Here is a 16468-nt window from a genome sequence, read left to right on the forward strand (position 1 = left end):
TGACCTATATGAATGTGACTGTCATCCATCATCCATATGGAAATGTCTTATACAACAAACAATAGCTCTTAACCAAGTCATTTATATCCTCACTACGCCACCTAGTGTAGAATGTGTCTCTCTCCCTCTCTCTCCTCCCCACTGGTTTGTGCTTCTTCCCTTTCTTTGTGTGTCTCAGATTAAACGCAAATCACATTTAGACTAAAAGACAGAGAAAGTACCAAGGCACTCCAAATCACATTTAGACTAATCAAAGCTTTCTGCAACTCAAACAATTTGCACCGCATTACTGCAAAGGTAGACCGCAAACCGAGAGGAGATAACATCGGTTACGCCACATGGTGGCACTGTTTAATAACCACAGGATGTAGAAAGACTCATAAGCTGCTCTCCACAGCACTAATTCAAAGAGCCTTGACTTTTTTTGGAACAGTGCCATCACGAAATTGAGGTGACGTCCGGTCCAATAGCCGGTGTGAGAAGTATTATATTTGTCCTCAAAACAAATGAGACACACGGACTACCTGGATTTAAAGTGGAGCATCAAACAGAGAGAGAGAGCGAGGCAGAGACATTAAGATGTTTTAAATCTGGGGCTCTGCAGAGTAATACTTAAAGTCAATCTGTTACAGGAGGGATGAGTGCGGAGCTGCTGTGCAGATTTTTAGTTGGAGAGCTCAAGTACACCAGGTTACACCAGGTTAATGTGCAGAGAGACTAACAGCTGGCACAGTGAAAAGGAAAACAAGCCTACAGAATGAAAATATATACTAAACACTATCTGTACTCACTTTAAATGAAAATATGTCATATGTGGAGAGACATGGACAGATGACCAGACAGCTACACATACATACAGTATACACCATCTTGTTAGTGTGCAGATGGTGCCAGATCTAAGCACTGGGTGTTGAACAGTCTGTCTGGTTCTCAGCAGCAGCTCCAGTGAATCAGTGACAACACTGCTCACTCTGCTCATCCACATCGGCTGATTCTGCCTCTCTGTCACATTTCAGGTCTACCTGCAGGACTCATGTTTCAGGGCCTGGCTCCTCAGCCACTCACAGGTAACTGGAGCCTCAATGTTTCGGGGCACATCTAGAGAGAGAGTCTGGGAACAGCTTGAGTCATTCATCAAAGAAAATTTTAAATTATTTCTTGCATACAGTTTCCATTGATGTGAGCATTTGCTGCTTCTCTCTATTTTATATCATGTTGGACTGAATATCTCTGGATTTAGAAGTTGGCAACACTTAGAAGAAACTGTGCTGCAGCTCTAGTTACAGTACCACAGTTCAATTCAAGCTGTTTTCTTTTATCTTTGGTCTCGCTCCAATAAGAAACAAAGGAATTTCTCGGAGACTGGGACAAACAGACGGCTACGGCACAAAGCCAGAACACAAATAAATAAATAAAAAGGCGGAAAATCCACTAATCTACTACGCCACAGTGGACTCACAGTGGTTACACAGAGGACATGGTGAGGTCGACGTAATCCTGCCCACAGAAAAGACCACATTTTTTGGAGGGACGAGCTGTCGCTGCAGCTCTGCCAGGGGGAGCTGAGCTCAGTGGAGCTGTCCACGGTGCTGAATCCACTGCAGCTCTGATACACTCAGCACTGAGAGACAGGAGGATGGATAGACGGACGGGCAGACAGACAGATGGGCAGGTGGATGGACGAATACTAAAAGACAAGCAGGCTGACAGAGCAGCAAATAGATATTTTGATACAGGATAAAGACAGAGACAGAAACAAAGGGTGAACATGCAGAGCCCTCTGAGGTGAAGGAATAACAGGTCAGGTCAGCATGTCTGGACTGTCTGTGGTCTAATTATGATGTTATAACTGTAACATCATCTGACAAATCATCACCAAACATAAATAAGACTGAGTTGTGTATTTACTTGGCTGTAAACACAAGCACACAAGTTAGAGGAGATAGACTATCTATTTTTTGGAAGTTCGGGATGTTGCCTTTATTTCAGCCATATGGGAGAGATGGGAAACTGAGAGAGAGGATGACATGCAGCAAATAAGTCATGCGTGAACTCAACACCAGGACTGCTGGGGCAAACAGAGAGCCTGTAGCACTGGGACACACACCAGGAGGGAGACTACATTTCTGATTTTGTCCATCACAGCCGAGGATCCACCATAGTTCAGCTGGTGTTTCCTTCCAACGCATAAACATAACAGACAATAGGCAGGAGTTTATGTTGTAACTTTTGGTTTGATATGCAGAATTGGTTTTAGTGGTTAGTTGCTACGCAGCCTGGTTGCCAACCACTTCTCTCTCCCTGTTTCGCTCTACTCAGTGTGTTTTATCTTTCGATACATGTAATGAAAGTAGTTCATTTGCAGTAATGGAGGCAAGGATCAGAACCCTGATGAGCAATGACAGATGCAGTCAGACAGTCAGTCATAATTCATAATTAACAGGGATTAAAAAATATGACACAGATGGACAAAGCTATCAAAGCAGCACGTTGAGGCATCAGCAGACAGACACCAGACTGGTATGTCTGAGCTGTGAGTCTCTACCTGACAGTGATGTTACAGAAGTGTGGAGAGTCTACAGGGTTTCAATCCCCGAGAGAGAGACAAATCCCCTGTCACTGTCAGGAATATTCACCATATTCAAATATCTGCAGAACAGTCTCAGCCTGTCTCCAAATGAAACAGGAAAAATACATTTCCTCACACTCTGGAGGAATTTAAATGATCTCCTCAGACCAAAGGGAGAGAGGCAGAGACGGGCAGGCAAAGAGCCACACTGGCTGACAGGAGGAAAGGTAGACGGAAATCGATCTGAAAGAGGCATGAGGGGCGGGGGGTGAAACCATCTGCACCCCGAGGGAGATACCCCACACACACACACACACACACACACACACACACACACACACACACGGCATGACCTCACCCGGCACCCTGCACACCGTCTCAGCCTGACAGAGGTTGGGAGATGACAGAGAGGGAGTTAAAAAAAAACACAGAGACAGAAAAATAGAGCAGCAGCGGCGACGTGAGGCCAATTAGCGGTGCAGCGGGCTGAGATAGCGCTGGTGTTACCACGTTCACCTCAAAGCAGCGCGGCAGACTGCCTGCCTCGCTGCCTGCTGACGGGCTGGCTGGCTGCTACTGTTGCATAACAACTTATGTAACAGCTTCTGCTCTCAACAGGGGGACAGCAAACTTTCTTTTGGAGATGCGTCTGCGAGCGCATCCCCGCTGTCCTTCATGTGTCGGAAGGAAGCCAACTTTCACTTACAGCCATGAAATGAATAAAAAATACAGAATTACACCGCGTCGTTCCCTTGGGGACGCAAACCAGACGCAACAGGGCATCATGGCCTCAGCTTCCCTTTCCTCTTTCAACCCTTTTCTCTCATGTGTTTTTGACGGTCCCCCTTATTTTAATCTGATTTGTCAAGTTGTCTTTCCTCCTCTCTCACTCTCTTCTCTAAACCAGACTGCTCATTCCATCACTGATTTATTTCATCTCCCCCTCTATTGATCTCCCTCCCCCTCAATCTGTTGTCTTACATCTTTTTTTTCTCCAAACGACAAGTGTACAGTACATGCGTCAGTGAGTGAGTGAGTCTGTTGTTGTCCATCACATTTTCTAACAAGAAAAAAAAGACAGCTTTTACTTTACATGTCTTGTTTTGCCTGACAACATCAGTTAAGAACAAAAAGATATTGACAGATAATCAGTAGATGATATGTAACAAGCTGGAGGAGGGTGGTTTGCCAGTTTTGCTTACTTTAAAAATACTCATATGATGAGTTCGTTACCACAATAGCTGCTGATTAATTTTCCGATATCAATGTATTGTTTCACCTTCAACAGAAACTCTCTCTGGAGAGAACTGTTTGTAGGATGGGACGTAGCTACAAAGAAAAATGTCACTCCCACAGACAAGGGAAATATGTAAAATTCAACCATATACAGTATATAAAACAGTTTTGATTATACAGTGCACTTACTGTATAATTCAAAAGTGACAAAAGAAAGTGAAGTACATTATAAGGTGCATTTAAAAAGGCCGACATGCAGATTAACGCTGACAGACAGAAATGAGGGAGCTGCTCATAAAAAATAGAATGAAAACAAACAACAGAAACAACAAGAAATTATTGGGAGAATTACTTACTAGGGATTATATAAGACAGTGAGTGTTTATAGCGTTTATACAAGCTGCAAGGAATCCTATTAGTTTTAAATGATACAGTACATGAATTTTAGTGATGTGCATTAAATTTAGATTTTAAGGTGCATCTGTTATAAAGATGCAACTAGCACAGAGAAGCACTGTACTTTCATGTTTACAGTCTGGTGTCTTTTACAATATGTCTGCCGTTTCCTCCTCCTTCTTCTTTCCTTCCGCCTTCTTATTTGTTGGTTTATTTATGTACGTGAAACTCGCGAAATGCGCTCTCTGGCTGGCTGGATTTTCCATTCAGGCTGCCGTACAAACATGGCGGCGCAAGATGGCGACACTCTTTAAAGCAAGACCCTTGCTATATGTATATAAAAGAAAATTATAAGGCTACGAAAACCAAACAAATTTTATTTCATAGCGATTATACACTTATACAAATATATTCATGGGTAGAATATTCAGTAAACATAGTCAATAAACCTTGCCAATTATTACACACTGGACCTTTAAGTGAATGAAAACAATCTTTCAAATGCAGAGAGATCAGGCAACTTGAGAGAGATTAGAGAGTGAATGAGTCAGGAAGTGCAAGAACCAGACAGTGTGTGTGTCTGTGTGTGTGTGTGTGTGTGTGTGTGTGTGTGTGTGTGTGTGTGTGTGTGTGTGTGATGAAGTTGTGTGTGACTGGGTTCTCAACAGTCTGCCAGTGCCCAAAACGTCTGCCATCGATCCTAATTTGGCAGCAGCTCCCCTGACTACAGACAGCTCCCCAGTCTGCCCCTCTCTGCTGTTAGACAGAGACACACACAAGCAAACAGAGCGAGAGAGGCAGACAACACGTTGTTTAGAACTTGTTTACACACAAAAGCAGAGGTTTAGGTGGAAGATTTCAGCTGAGGAATTCATCATCAGTGCAAACATAGGTTACTATATGGCAGCAAGTACACTACTGGGTCCGTGACACACATTGACACACTCACAATACACCTGCGACCCATCCCACACACACACACAGACGACGCTGTGCTGACTAACTGTGACTCAGCAGATCAGCAGCAGCAGATGGACTTTGCTTCCCACAATCCTCCTTTGCAGAACAAAAAGTGACATCATCAACATGCAATCTATCAAATGGGGATTTAAAAACCGTCAATTGCTTTGTTTTTGAGCAGACCATAATAATCCCTGCACTCCTTAGTATGCTCTTAAGTGACGTTGCCGTAGCACCCTTTCTAGAGTCTCTCCGGAGCTGAGGAGAGCAGAAACAAAGAGCACGGGGGGGGGGGGGGGGCAGAGAGGGAACAAAACTATGGAAAAGTAAGAGACACACTGAGGAAACAGGAGAGTGGATGGAAGAATGAAGGTGGGGTGATGTGGAGGGACAGACAGAGAGAGGGAAAGAGGATAGAGAGGAAGAGAGAGAGAGAGTGGGGGAGAGCGAGCCATGCCATATGTTGCAGCTCTTGGATTTGGGGATGCATGCCGAGTGTGCTAATTAAATGAGGACTAAACAGCCGTAAAAACAACGGCGCTTGTCGACAGCAAGAGACAGACTGACTGAGGAGAATGAAGTTAGGGGCGGTGAGAGAAAGCGGATCAGAGGGAGCCATGGGCAGCTATGGGTGTGAGGAGGGCAAATTTGTTGATTGGAGCAAGACTGAATATTATATAAGAGGATCAAATATGATGCAGACAGAGAAAGGAGTAGAAACAGTGACGGGAGGAGAGGAATTGAAAGGAAAATGCGAGAGACACAAAGAGAGGAAGAAGGAGGCTGCAGAGAAAACAGGAAGATAAAAGGATGTTAAAAGCTCTTCAGCCTTGCCAGCAAAGAGAAGAACAGGCCAACAATGCGGTTTGAAAAGTGAGAGCTGCACTGCAGATAGTGAACAAGTGGCTCAGACTCACTCTTCTCCTGTGGACGTATGACTTCTGTTCAGCATGTGCTGTTGATTTGGCACGGACACAAATCACAGTCAGTCACACAGGCTATGATGTTTAAAACATCTAACAAAGCAGGACACTCACGCCAAATACATCCACAACAAAAACTATAATACTAATCTAGACCACTGAGGCTGTGCTATAATGGCCATCAAAGCTTAAAATGCTATTATCAGCATGCTATATTTCCAAGGATGACAATGCTAATATGCTGATGTTTAGTTTAACATCTCTTTTCACTTCACCTGTAATAGAGACAGAAAAAATCAGAGTATCTCAGCTTCTGCTGCTTCCATCTTGACAATTCAGTTTTTCAATCTGAGTCATCTGCATCCCCTGGCTTTATGATAATAGGTGATAATGATCATTTTTCCAAGAGCTTTGGCCACTGTTGCATTTAAAAGACAAGGAGTCAGAATGTGACCCCTGATAAGTGCACTAAGAGTGGACTGGACACCAGTGACTCACTATCACAAAGTACAAGACGGTCTGGGATGACCTGGTTAGCATAACATAACGTCAGCAGAACAGCAGTGACTGAACAGAAGTAAAGCAGGACTCAACATTGTTTCCCAGCACAGGAGACAACTCTTGATGATCAAAGTCATGAAGTTTGGTTCTGAACAGCTGTTTATGCTAATGTCCATGAGGTACCATATAACACCTTTAAATGAACAAGTTTCTTAAAGAAAATGGACACATTCAAACAAATGTCTAAATACCACAGAGTAAATATTCTTCATGGCATTAAATAACTGACTAATTAACAGTTTCTATAAATGCTTGCTCTTTATCTATCTAAATAATGTATCTTTTTGTTTATAATCCATCAGCCATACCTTTTGCACATCTCATAAACTCCTGAACACAGTACAACCAACATTAGAGATGCCTAAGTGACATGTCTTCATGCTCTGCTTGATAACTGCCTACAGTTAATGTCCAGTGATGCATGAGCAGAAATCTTGATGAGTGTATTAAAAAAGAGTGTGTGTCACTGTCCGTGCCTAAGTATGCATAAGCCTCACAGGGCTCAAGGCTGGCAGCTGGGGTCCAACATATAGTGCCTGTGTGTGTGTGTGCGTGTCTGCGTCTGTGTGTGTGTGTGTGTGTGTGTGTGTGTGTGTGTAAACACAGCTTAGATGTATTAATAGACCAGCCATGTCCGTGTCCTAAGCCACTTACAGGTCGTCTACCTTCTTGATCAGACCAATCCAGCCACACACCACCACACCACCATGTTACTGTGTGACATCACAGCAGGTTGGCTGGTTCCTAGGCAACTAGATCAAATCATCATGAGAAAACTGGCCAAGGTGAAGAGCCTGCCGAGAAATATGAGGTTGTGGTAACCCCAAAGGAGTTGGGTAGGAGGGGGGGGTGGAGCTAAAAATAACACCTACCAGATACAATGAAACCTAAGACAGTTGGAGAATCAATATCACAGTGGGGGTGGAACTTGATATATTCTTTCTCACTCCGTTTCTCGTATTACAGACAGAAATATGATATCCAAAATGATCAGAGCAGAGTGAGCCCCCGGTGGCACACATCACACACTCACACACATTTTTTCACAGCCTGTCATATGTCTTCTCTTCCAACATCTCATTATTATCATCAGTGCATCAAATTAGTGCCAAGTGTTACAGCACAAATCAAAGTGTAAACATTGTGAATGTGTATTAAAATACATCAATATGTTTTTGCAGCTCACTTAATGAATGTCTGGGAGGAGCCAGGTCCAAAATCTATTTATAATTTTAACAGTTATATTCTGCATTTAAAACTCTTATACAGCTGTATGTGTTTATGTAATACGTAGTTCCCTCTCTAAAATAAAGAAGGCATCTAAGGGGCGGTGCGTGGTGCAGTGGTTAAGGCGGCCGCCCCATGTAGAGGCTACGGTCCTCAGCGCAGGCGTCCCTGTTTCGAATCCCGCGTCGGGCAGACCTTTCCTGCATGTCATTCCCTCATGTCATTCCCCCTCTCTCTGCCTCCCCCTTCCCTGTCTATCTATGCTGTGTGCTATCAAATAAAGGCAAAAACGCCAAAAAAGAAGGCATCTAAAACAGCATTGTTCTGGTTTTAAAACCAAAAACTCAGCTGTTGCATCAACAGCACGGGCACACACTCCCTCACAAATGGATATCCGCATAGAGACACACACAAATGAGGAGGCTCAATAAAAGTACTGACAGTACGCTGCAGCTAAAAACAGAGTTGAACTCTTCAGATACCAAAAACATGTTTCATTATTCATCTAGCTGCAGTATTTGTAACTGAACTGAACTTCTGAGAGAAACTTTGGAAAATAGGATGAAATGAATAAAATGAAAAAAGTTATTATGTATATAGGAAGGGGGCGGTGAATGAACAGTTACATGGGCCGCTGTAATCCTTCAGAATGAGATGAAGATGAAGGCTATGTGGGTATGTAGGTGTATACATCCTGCCCCACTGTCTCTGTCCTCATTACAGGGGTTAATGAAGGCGAGGAGCCGGAGCTCTTCTCAGATGCTCTCTCTCCAGGCTCCGCAGCTCAGCTGGGATTCGACGTTACTGGCAGCCAGGCCCAGAAACCTACTTCTGCCGTAGGCTCAGTGACGGACATGGCTCAGCTGACGGCAGCAGCCCACACACTCGAGAACATGTACGCACACATGCATCCTCCTGTGCACTTTCAGACACACACACATACTCTACTTAACCCTTCAAGTAACCTTATCCCAACGCACACTCAGGTAATTACCTTTAGCACTCTCCACGTATTCAATAATGTATATTCTAGTGTCATTAACATACGGTTTGTTCACTCGTCGTCATCCCAACCCATTATTGTTAAGAGTTTTTATTCTAATAGTCACAGAGTTATTATTTCCTTTCAGATTTCATTCTGTTGAGGTTTATTTCTGGTTATTCTAAGCCTGAGGCCCTCTCTCCCCCTCTCTTCATAAATGGTTACATTAACATGGATTAACCACATTTCATAGGGGGTTTAAATTTGTTACATGATTATCCAGTGTTTTCTGAGACCTTTCACCCCTTCAGTAACAGGAGGCTGTTCAGGTCTTACCCAGGATTTCCTCTCACGCATGAAACACACATTGACACTCTCAATCCTATGCAAAGGTGCTGTGGTCCGGTCTATTTTCAAATCTGATTTTCCAACTCCAATTCCCTCCCTCCTCCTTATCGCTCTCTCTTCTCCTAATAACATAAGCATGAACGCAAACTCTCCCACATGCATTAACCCACGCACAGTCACACATTAAAAACGAGAAGGAGTTGGTTCTGCACTCAGCCCAGCACAGCCAATTTGGCAGCGAGTGTGTTACCATGCCTACAGGCCCAATCAATACCATGTCTAAAAATAGCCTACACCATAATAGTCTTACTTCCAATCACAGAGGGGTGAACCGGGCGAGAGCGGCGTTTATTGTGTAATCTCCAAGATAACTGTAACCAGTGGCGACCACGGAGTTAGTGAACATTGTGCAAAAGCGTGAGTCTAATCCCCAACAGGAGGTTTCTCAAGGAAAACCTGATCCTGGGATTTTATTGGCTGGAGCTGGGATCTCACAGCGGGTCAGATCAGGAAATCTGGACTGACCTCGTGCTGGGTTAACAGTGGATCATTAAATGGGCAGCATGGCTTCAGACGCAGCACGACACGCCGGTGCCAGCGCATGGAGAGCAATCTTTAGAACTTGGATAAACGGCAACAAAGAGGACTAAAATGGCAATTAAGAACCAAAAGCCCATGGGGCCAAAGAGCATATTCACGAGAGTGAGTCACAAATTGGCCATTTAGGGGATGATTACTGCTGTACGAGTACAAGATGGCAGGATGCCCTTGACGTCAGACGCAATCTGTTTCAAAGCAATGGTGTCATTCTAACGCTGGATAGCCAGAGGAAGCGTGGTTCTGTGTCGCTACATTCAATAACTTTGAGCTACAGCATGACCTAGAGAGAGGCAGAGTGGGAGGGGAGGGGAGGGGAGGGGGGGCAGACAGGCAAACAGGAACAATTATGAAGGGTGGGGGGTGGGGGGTGACATGAAGACAAACAGGAAGAGACTGGGAGAGCTATACATATAAGCGTGTCAGCCAAGAGACTATGTTTCAACTCATTCAACAAAGTGCAGACCACTATCACATACATGGGATCACCAGAGTTAAAGGGATAGTTCAACATTTTGGCAAACTGGCCTATTGCCATAATCCCTATAGTCTTAGGAGTAGGTTAGTTACCTTTAGTTGTGCAAGCTATTTTTTGAATGGTGGAGCAGAGCCACGAGCTGCTCAGAACTACGCTACGGAGGCTAATGGGATTTCTTGGTTTCCCTCATCAACCTCATCAAATACACAATCCAACAACTCAAGTTGTGACCTGCACATTCACCACGCTATGAGATAATAATGGAACGTTATGAGACAGAGTTGTTTTCTAGGTAAATTCAGGCAAAACCACTGATGCGCGTTCCTGTCAGGGGCAGTTTTTCGGCAACCAGTCTCTGCATTTGCCCCAAAAACAACTCCATCTCATAACGTTCCGTTATTATCTCATAGCGTGGTGAATGTGCAGGTCACAACTTGAAAAGATACTGTATGTCTTCTCTTACTGTCTCCATTCAGAGTATAAGACAGGAAGCTGGATAGGTGGGTGGACCGTCGAGGGGGGCCGAGACTCTGATTTATTTTTGTATTCGGAGGCAAAGCTCTGACACACATCGCTGGAGCGTGGGTGAGAACCCAGGCTCCATTCACAGTCTCGTTTCATCTTTACCTTCCACCGACCTCTTTTGGTCCGTGTGTGTGTGTCACACATCATCTCCACAGCTCTGGCTGAGAACTGAGACACAAATGTTCTTCATTCATAAAAGAAAAATGAGAGTGTGGTCATTAAATATTTAGCTGTTTTGATCCCTCTGTCAGCCTGTTGATCTCAGTCCCCCCTCTTCAATGAAAACCACCACGTTCACTATAATAATTGTTAGTTGGTGATTTCCAATCCTTCTCTCGCACATTAAACATCATCCAAAAGAGCAATAGAAAAACTCTTCCATGCCTTTGTCTCTATTTCTCTCAATGGAACCAGTCCCAATATGTAACACCAAAACACCAGCTGCCATAGTATTGCAAGAATTTGGGATTTATCCATTGGCCTTTGGATTAACACAGAAAATAAGATCTGTGACTAACAAAAGTTTATGATGCTTACAGGTTTTGTTTGGCAAGATAAATTCACAGACTGCTTAGTAGATCACCTCTGTTGAACCTCTGTTGTTTCATTCAGCCATTTGGTGGCAAACAACTTTTTCAAAGGAGATAAAAGTTTAAAAAGTAGAGATTTATAGAGAGTATAATGTGAAAATGTCATGAGCTTATTTCACCCGAGCTCAAAAACCAATCATCTCTGGGATGAGAGAACTGGAGGTTAACCGATTTCTGAGTTTTATTCATTCCTGTTGCACTTCCAACAAAGAAATCTAAGTGTGTCTGACATATTTTAAAACCATACCAAGACAGACACAGATTGAGTCTGCATGACACATTCGGTGCACAAACATGCAGAGATCACTCACCAGTTTGCCCTCCAGCGTGTAGATCTTCTTCACCACTCCAGAGTCGAGTTTGATGGCATCAGTGATGTCGGTCAGGACTTGTTCGTAGGAATGGGCCGTTTTCTTGTTCAGCAGGATCCTCACAGCTTTGCGAGGCTTCACTCCGCTCCTAACCACTGTCACCAGCTTGGGACGTATGAAGTCCTTGGTTTCGCGGCTCTCAGGACCCCCGGCCTTGGCGCTGGCCAGGGAAGGAGGGCCGCGGGAGGACGCAGCTGAGGCCTTGACGTTCACCGACCAGTTGGGGTTGACGTTTTTTGTGTAATCCAACTTTTTGTAAGCTTCAATGGAGCTGCACACGTAGCTGTCACCTGATGGGGTTTGGAACAGGGATGAGCAAGAAAAGAGAGTGGACTTTAAAATGACAAAAGATGATCAACTTTTCACAGATGATTCAGCAAAATCAATAGGGAAGAATATGAAACAAAAGGATAAAGTAAACAGATATAGTCAGTAGCACAGGCTGGTTCCCTCAGCACCAGCCAGCAGATACCTTACTATTTAATTAAAAGTTATTGATATTCTGATATGGGATATTTTTCAGGTCTTTCCCTCTCAATTTTTCATATAGATCAGTACAAGCAACCCGGAGATGATGTCAACAACTTTCAGGTCATCCCAAGTCACTTCTTGTGGTGTGAGGATATCAGCACGTACTGTATGAGGGAGGTAATCTGATCTGATCACCATATGGCCATCAAATGAGTGAAATAATCTTCATAATAAATCTACAGTGCCCTTAACTTGATTGGCCATCTTTACAGATAAAATTTCAAAACAGCCTAGACAGGTAACTGGGCCTACTTGGTAGCAGGGAGATTAAAGAATGATCACATAACATATTGGCAGATACAGATCAGGAACATAAGATAGGCAATTATAGTATATCATTACATTGTGAGTGCTGGTTCCAGGTGGATGAGTTTTCACCTGCAGATTTGAGTGTGTTGCACTGTGTGGTTCTGTCTACTCACCTTCTACCAGTTGTTCAATATTGGTGATCTTCTTGCAGCCATCCAGGGTGTAGATGGTCCGGACGCCCTGGGGCAGGTTGACGTTGTCGGACAGAGAGCGGGTCAGGTCCGCCAGCAGGGCGTCAAAGGTCCGGAACCTGTCCATGGAGATGGCGTACACGATCCCGTTGAAGTACCTGTCTCCGTTGCGGTAGAAGCGGACTTTCTTCGCCCTCTTCTCGGCGCTCAGAGTCTTCAGGGTCCGGGTCCGGTACAGGCTGCAGTGGGCGCTGTGCGTGGGACTGGGCACCCCGTTCATCTTGGCGCTGGAGCGGCTGTGCCTCTGACCTTTGTCCCGATCGTCGAAATGCTCCATCTCCATCTCACTGCCGAGGCTCACAACTACGGCCGTACTGTCTGGGAGACAAAAGAAGGAGGTAGAAGAAGAGGAGGAGGAGGTGGTGGTGGTGGAGAAGGAGGAAGAGGAGGAGGAGGAGGAGGGGAGCAGATGAGGCTGCGGTGAAAACTTTTCTGCAGCGAATAAGTAAATAAAAACAAGACCAAAAAAAAGGAAGGGGGGGAGACGGAGGAAAAGAAATGCGAGGGGAGGTCTGGACGGCCGGTGGAGGAGAAGCCAGCCGGTGTCGGTCTGTGCTGTGGTGCCCGGTCTGAAAATAACTCCCTAATGACAGATTAAGTGCTGTTAAGCCGCGCGGTGACGACCACACCGTCTGACAGAGTGCGCCGGAGCTGGAGCTGGAGCTGCTGCCCTGACGCTCAGCGCAGATGGATGGAGGGATGGAGAGAGAGAGAGAGAGCGACAGTCACGAATCGATAATAGTCTATTAATTTCCCTCTTTATAAATATTCACCAGCTCCGCGTACATCCGGACCCGCTGCGTCCTCAATGGAGAGTTGGACAACACCAAACTGCGACTTCAACATAAACATCAACACCTTACATCACCGTCCAGATACATATATATATATATATGCTCCTATATGAATGATTTGTTTTACTTTCTGGTTTTGATACCAGGTCAGCGTTATTGGTGACAATGATAGAAGAATTGATTACAAATTAATTGGTAATTGATGATCACTTCTGATGACGCGCTTACCTACACGAGCGATTAACGCTTCTGTGACGGTCACCTCCAGTCTGCCTGGTGTTTGATTCCCCCGTAGATGTGAAGAAAGAGTTGAGTGAGCTGGTCGCTGCTGGAGTGGGAGCCTGTCCTGGCTGCAGTGAGCGGAGCCCCCCTCTGCGTGTCCCTTTGTTGTCCGGTGGATGTGCTGCTGCTGCCGCTGCTGCTGCTCCACCACCTAACACCACTGTGTATGTACGTGTGTGTACGTGTGTGTGTGTGTGTGTGCGTGCAGAGGCTGGGATGGAAATGGACTAGGTAGCAGCTGCTCCCCCTCCCATTCTCCTGCTCACCCACCTCCTCTCTCCTCCTCCACGTCACCCTGGTCGTGATTTTCATTCAGCGCCCCCCACTCCTCATTATGATGCAAACCCACGCCCCCCCTACCATCACTACAACCACCACCACCACCACCACCACCACTTCATCCACCCGTGCTGGGGATGCTGCTGTTCCTGCACCCCCACCCCCCCAGTCCTGAACACACGCGCAGATGTTTTTTTTTTTTTTTTTTTTTGGGGGGGGGGGTCCCATCTTTCATCCTTGATGGCAATTTCAGAGCTTTTCCTTTAAAGCTTCATTCCTATTTATAAGGTTCATTATTCTACATCTTTTTCTAGAAAATTCCCTGATCACAGAGTTCACATTAATCATCACTCCCTCTGATTCCTTTTATTTTTATTTCCTGTATGGGCTATATGTATATATTTGCAGCAGCGTATAGCCATCATTTTAAAAGTGAGGGGGACAAATGGATTTATCATCCTCTCGCATTCAATTGCACCTCTCCTTAGCAGCTAAAGAACCACACAAACAAACAGAACAGCACCAGGAAACCGACTTTAGCTCTTTAAAAATGTTATACAAAAATCTAAACTAAGTTGCCAAACTCTGGTTGAGTTGACATAGAATGACCCTGAAGTGCGGGGGACATGTCCCCCGTGTACCCCGCATCCGCTACGCCCATGTATATTTGTGAATCAATTATATCCAAAACAATAAGTATAAACTCTATTTTAGTGTATAGTTTGCTGTATAAAAAGGAAAAGCACTCGTTAAAGCCCTGAGACTATAAGCACCGAGCAGCCTTATGTTTAAACCACCACAATATTTGCACGTGAGATGTTATGTAACATACTTACTCCATTGTATACACTAGGGGTCTCAAGGCAGCTGAAATCTACGCTATAAGACTCAGGCTATACAGAGCAGCTTTCACACTGACCTAAATGTGGTTTTTAATTTCTTGCTTGAAGACTCATTAGGGACGACATGTTTTAATGTATTTAACATATCATGTCAACTCCATGAGACAACATAAAGGGGAAGGAGGAGGATACTGCTCATTATCATACGCTTTGGTTTTTTTTCCTTCATTAAGCTCTGAAGTTTGTTTGCATGTGGCATCACCAAACAGTCTCTCGGAGCGATGGAAGAGATAAAGACCACTGACCTACATCCTGGCCTCCGGAGACCACCTAATTCCACTCCATCACCACTCCCTGATGACCTGTACGAGTGAGTGTGTGCTACCCAGCATTTTATCTGTGCCAGTGATGGTGAAAGTTACAGCTGCAGTCAGTCAGGATACAGTCACATCACTGTAACTGCAGTGGTTTAACATGTGGAAGAGACACCATTCTGCTGAACTTGTCACAGCTTCACAATTCACTTTTCTTTGCACGCATGTAACGTTTGTGACATTTGCCTAATGCTTTTTTGAAAAGGTCACATACCATCTAATTCGTCTAATCCCAAACCAAATCATATCAGGCATTTTAATGGACAAACATAGTATGCGATTTCATCTTTTATTACTGCTTCCATGAGCAGAGCTGCTTTGCGTGAACATGCATATGAATGCGTTCGAGTATGCGACAGTGACGGAAGAAGATTTTCCCCCCCACATACACACAGATTTTTCTATTTTGAGGAGACACACACACAGAGGGACCCAGTGTGCGTCACAAACTGGGGGCAGACAAGGTGTCCCAGTCTATATTAATCCTGGGGAATCAGGGCATTTGTGGGCGAGACTGTCTTCAGACCAGTGTGAGAAAGATAAAGGACAAGGACAGGACACACTGAAGGCAGTGGACTCGTTTCTGAAGGTGATTTGTAAAACAAACTTGTGTCCAAATAACAAGGTGACACACGGAAGTGACAACTCATTTCAGCATTGCATGGCTGTGTAGTCATGAACTTGTAGCATCTTATAACCCCGACACATTCTTCAAAGCTATTACACTTTTCAAACTAATAAAGTATGCAGAATAAAACGGTCGATTTGCATACTCATCTGTAACAATATTGCAGCTGACCAATGACTGACTCACCAAAATAAAATCAGAACAAAATCGGCTCGGTAATATTGGATCCAGCCGAGTAATGAAATAGGAGCAATTTTTCATAGAGGCCATCTTTGCTCCTGAAGCATGACAAGGCAATTTCCTGAGATTCAATTGACTTGTATATAAAAAAAAAGATGTGAGTAAGGCTAGAGTGGCAAGAGTGTCACTGCAGACGATACAGAGCGCATTTTAATGGATCAGGCAATTTCATGATCTGCTATCCATCATGGAAAAGGAGAGATGATTAAGCCAAGACTGACTCTTTGGCTAATGA

The 16468-nt window shown here is 44.5% G+C and overlaps 1 protein-coding gene across 6 annotated transcripts in view; it reads right to left on the reverse strand.

Annotated features, from left to right (window-relative positions):
- Positions 1-14149, reverse strand: part of dclk1a (doublecortin-like kinase 1a) — a 51554-nt gene extending 37405 nt beyond the window's left edge. For 2 of the 6 annotated variants that reach the window (XM_085798558.1, XM_085798557.1), the window contains exons 1-3: positions 13817-14040; positions 12717-13112; positions 11704-12053 (exon numbers count right to left, since the gene is read on the reverse strand). In XM_085798558.1, the coding sequence (XP_085654684.1) occupies positions 11704-12053; positions 12717-13077 (711 nt within the window). In that variant the 5' untranslated portion in view covers positions 13078-13112; positions 13817-14040. Of the gene's footprint in view, positions 1-11703; positions 12054-12716; positions 13113-13816 lie in introns of all 6 variants that reach the window. The other 4 variants (XM_085798559.1, XM_085798560.1, XM_085798561.1 and 1 more) reach the window with 4 other exon arrangements.
- Positions 14150-16468: the final 2319 nt, after the last annotated feature.

This window comes from Trachurus japonicus, chromosome 14 (genome assembly GCF_045865225.1).
Source record: "Trachurus japonicus isolate A0001 chromosome 14, Traja_1.0".
Taxonomy (NCBI): Eukaryota; Metazoa; Chordata; class Actinopteri; order Carangiformes; family Carangidae; genus Trachurus; species Trachurus japonicus.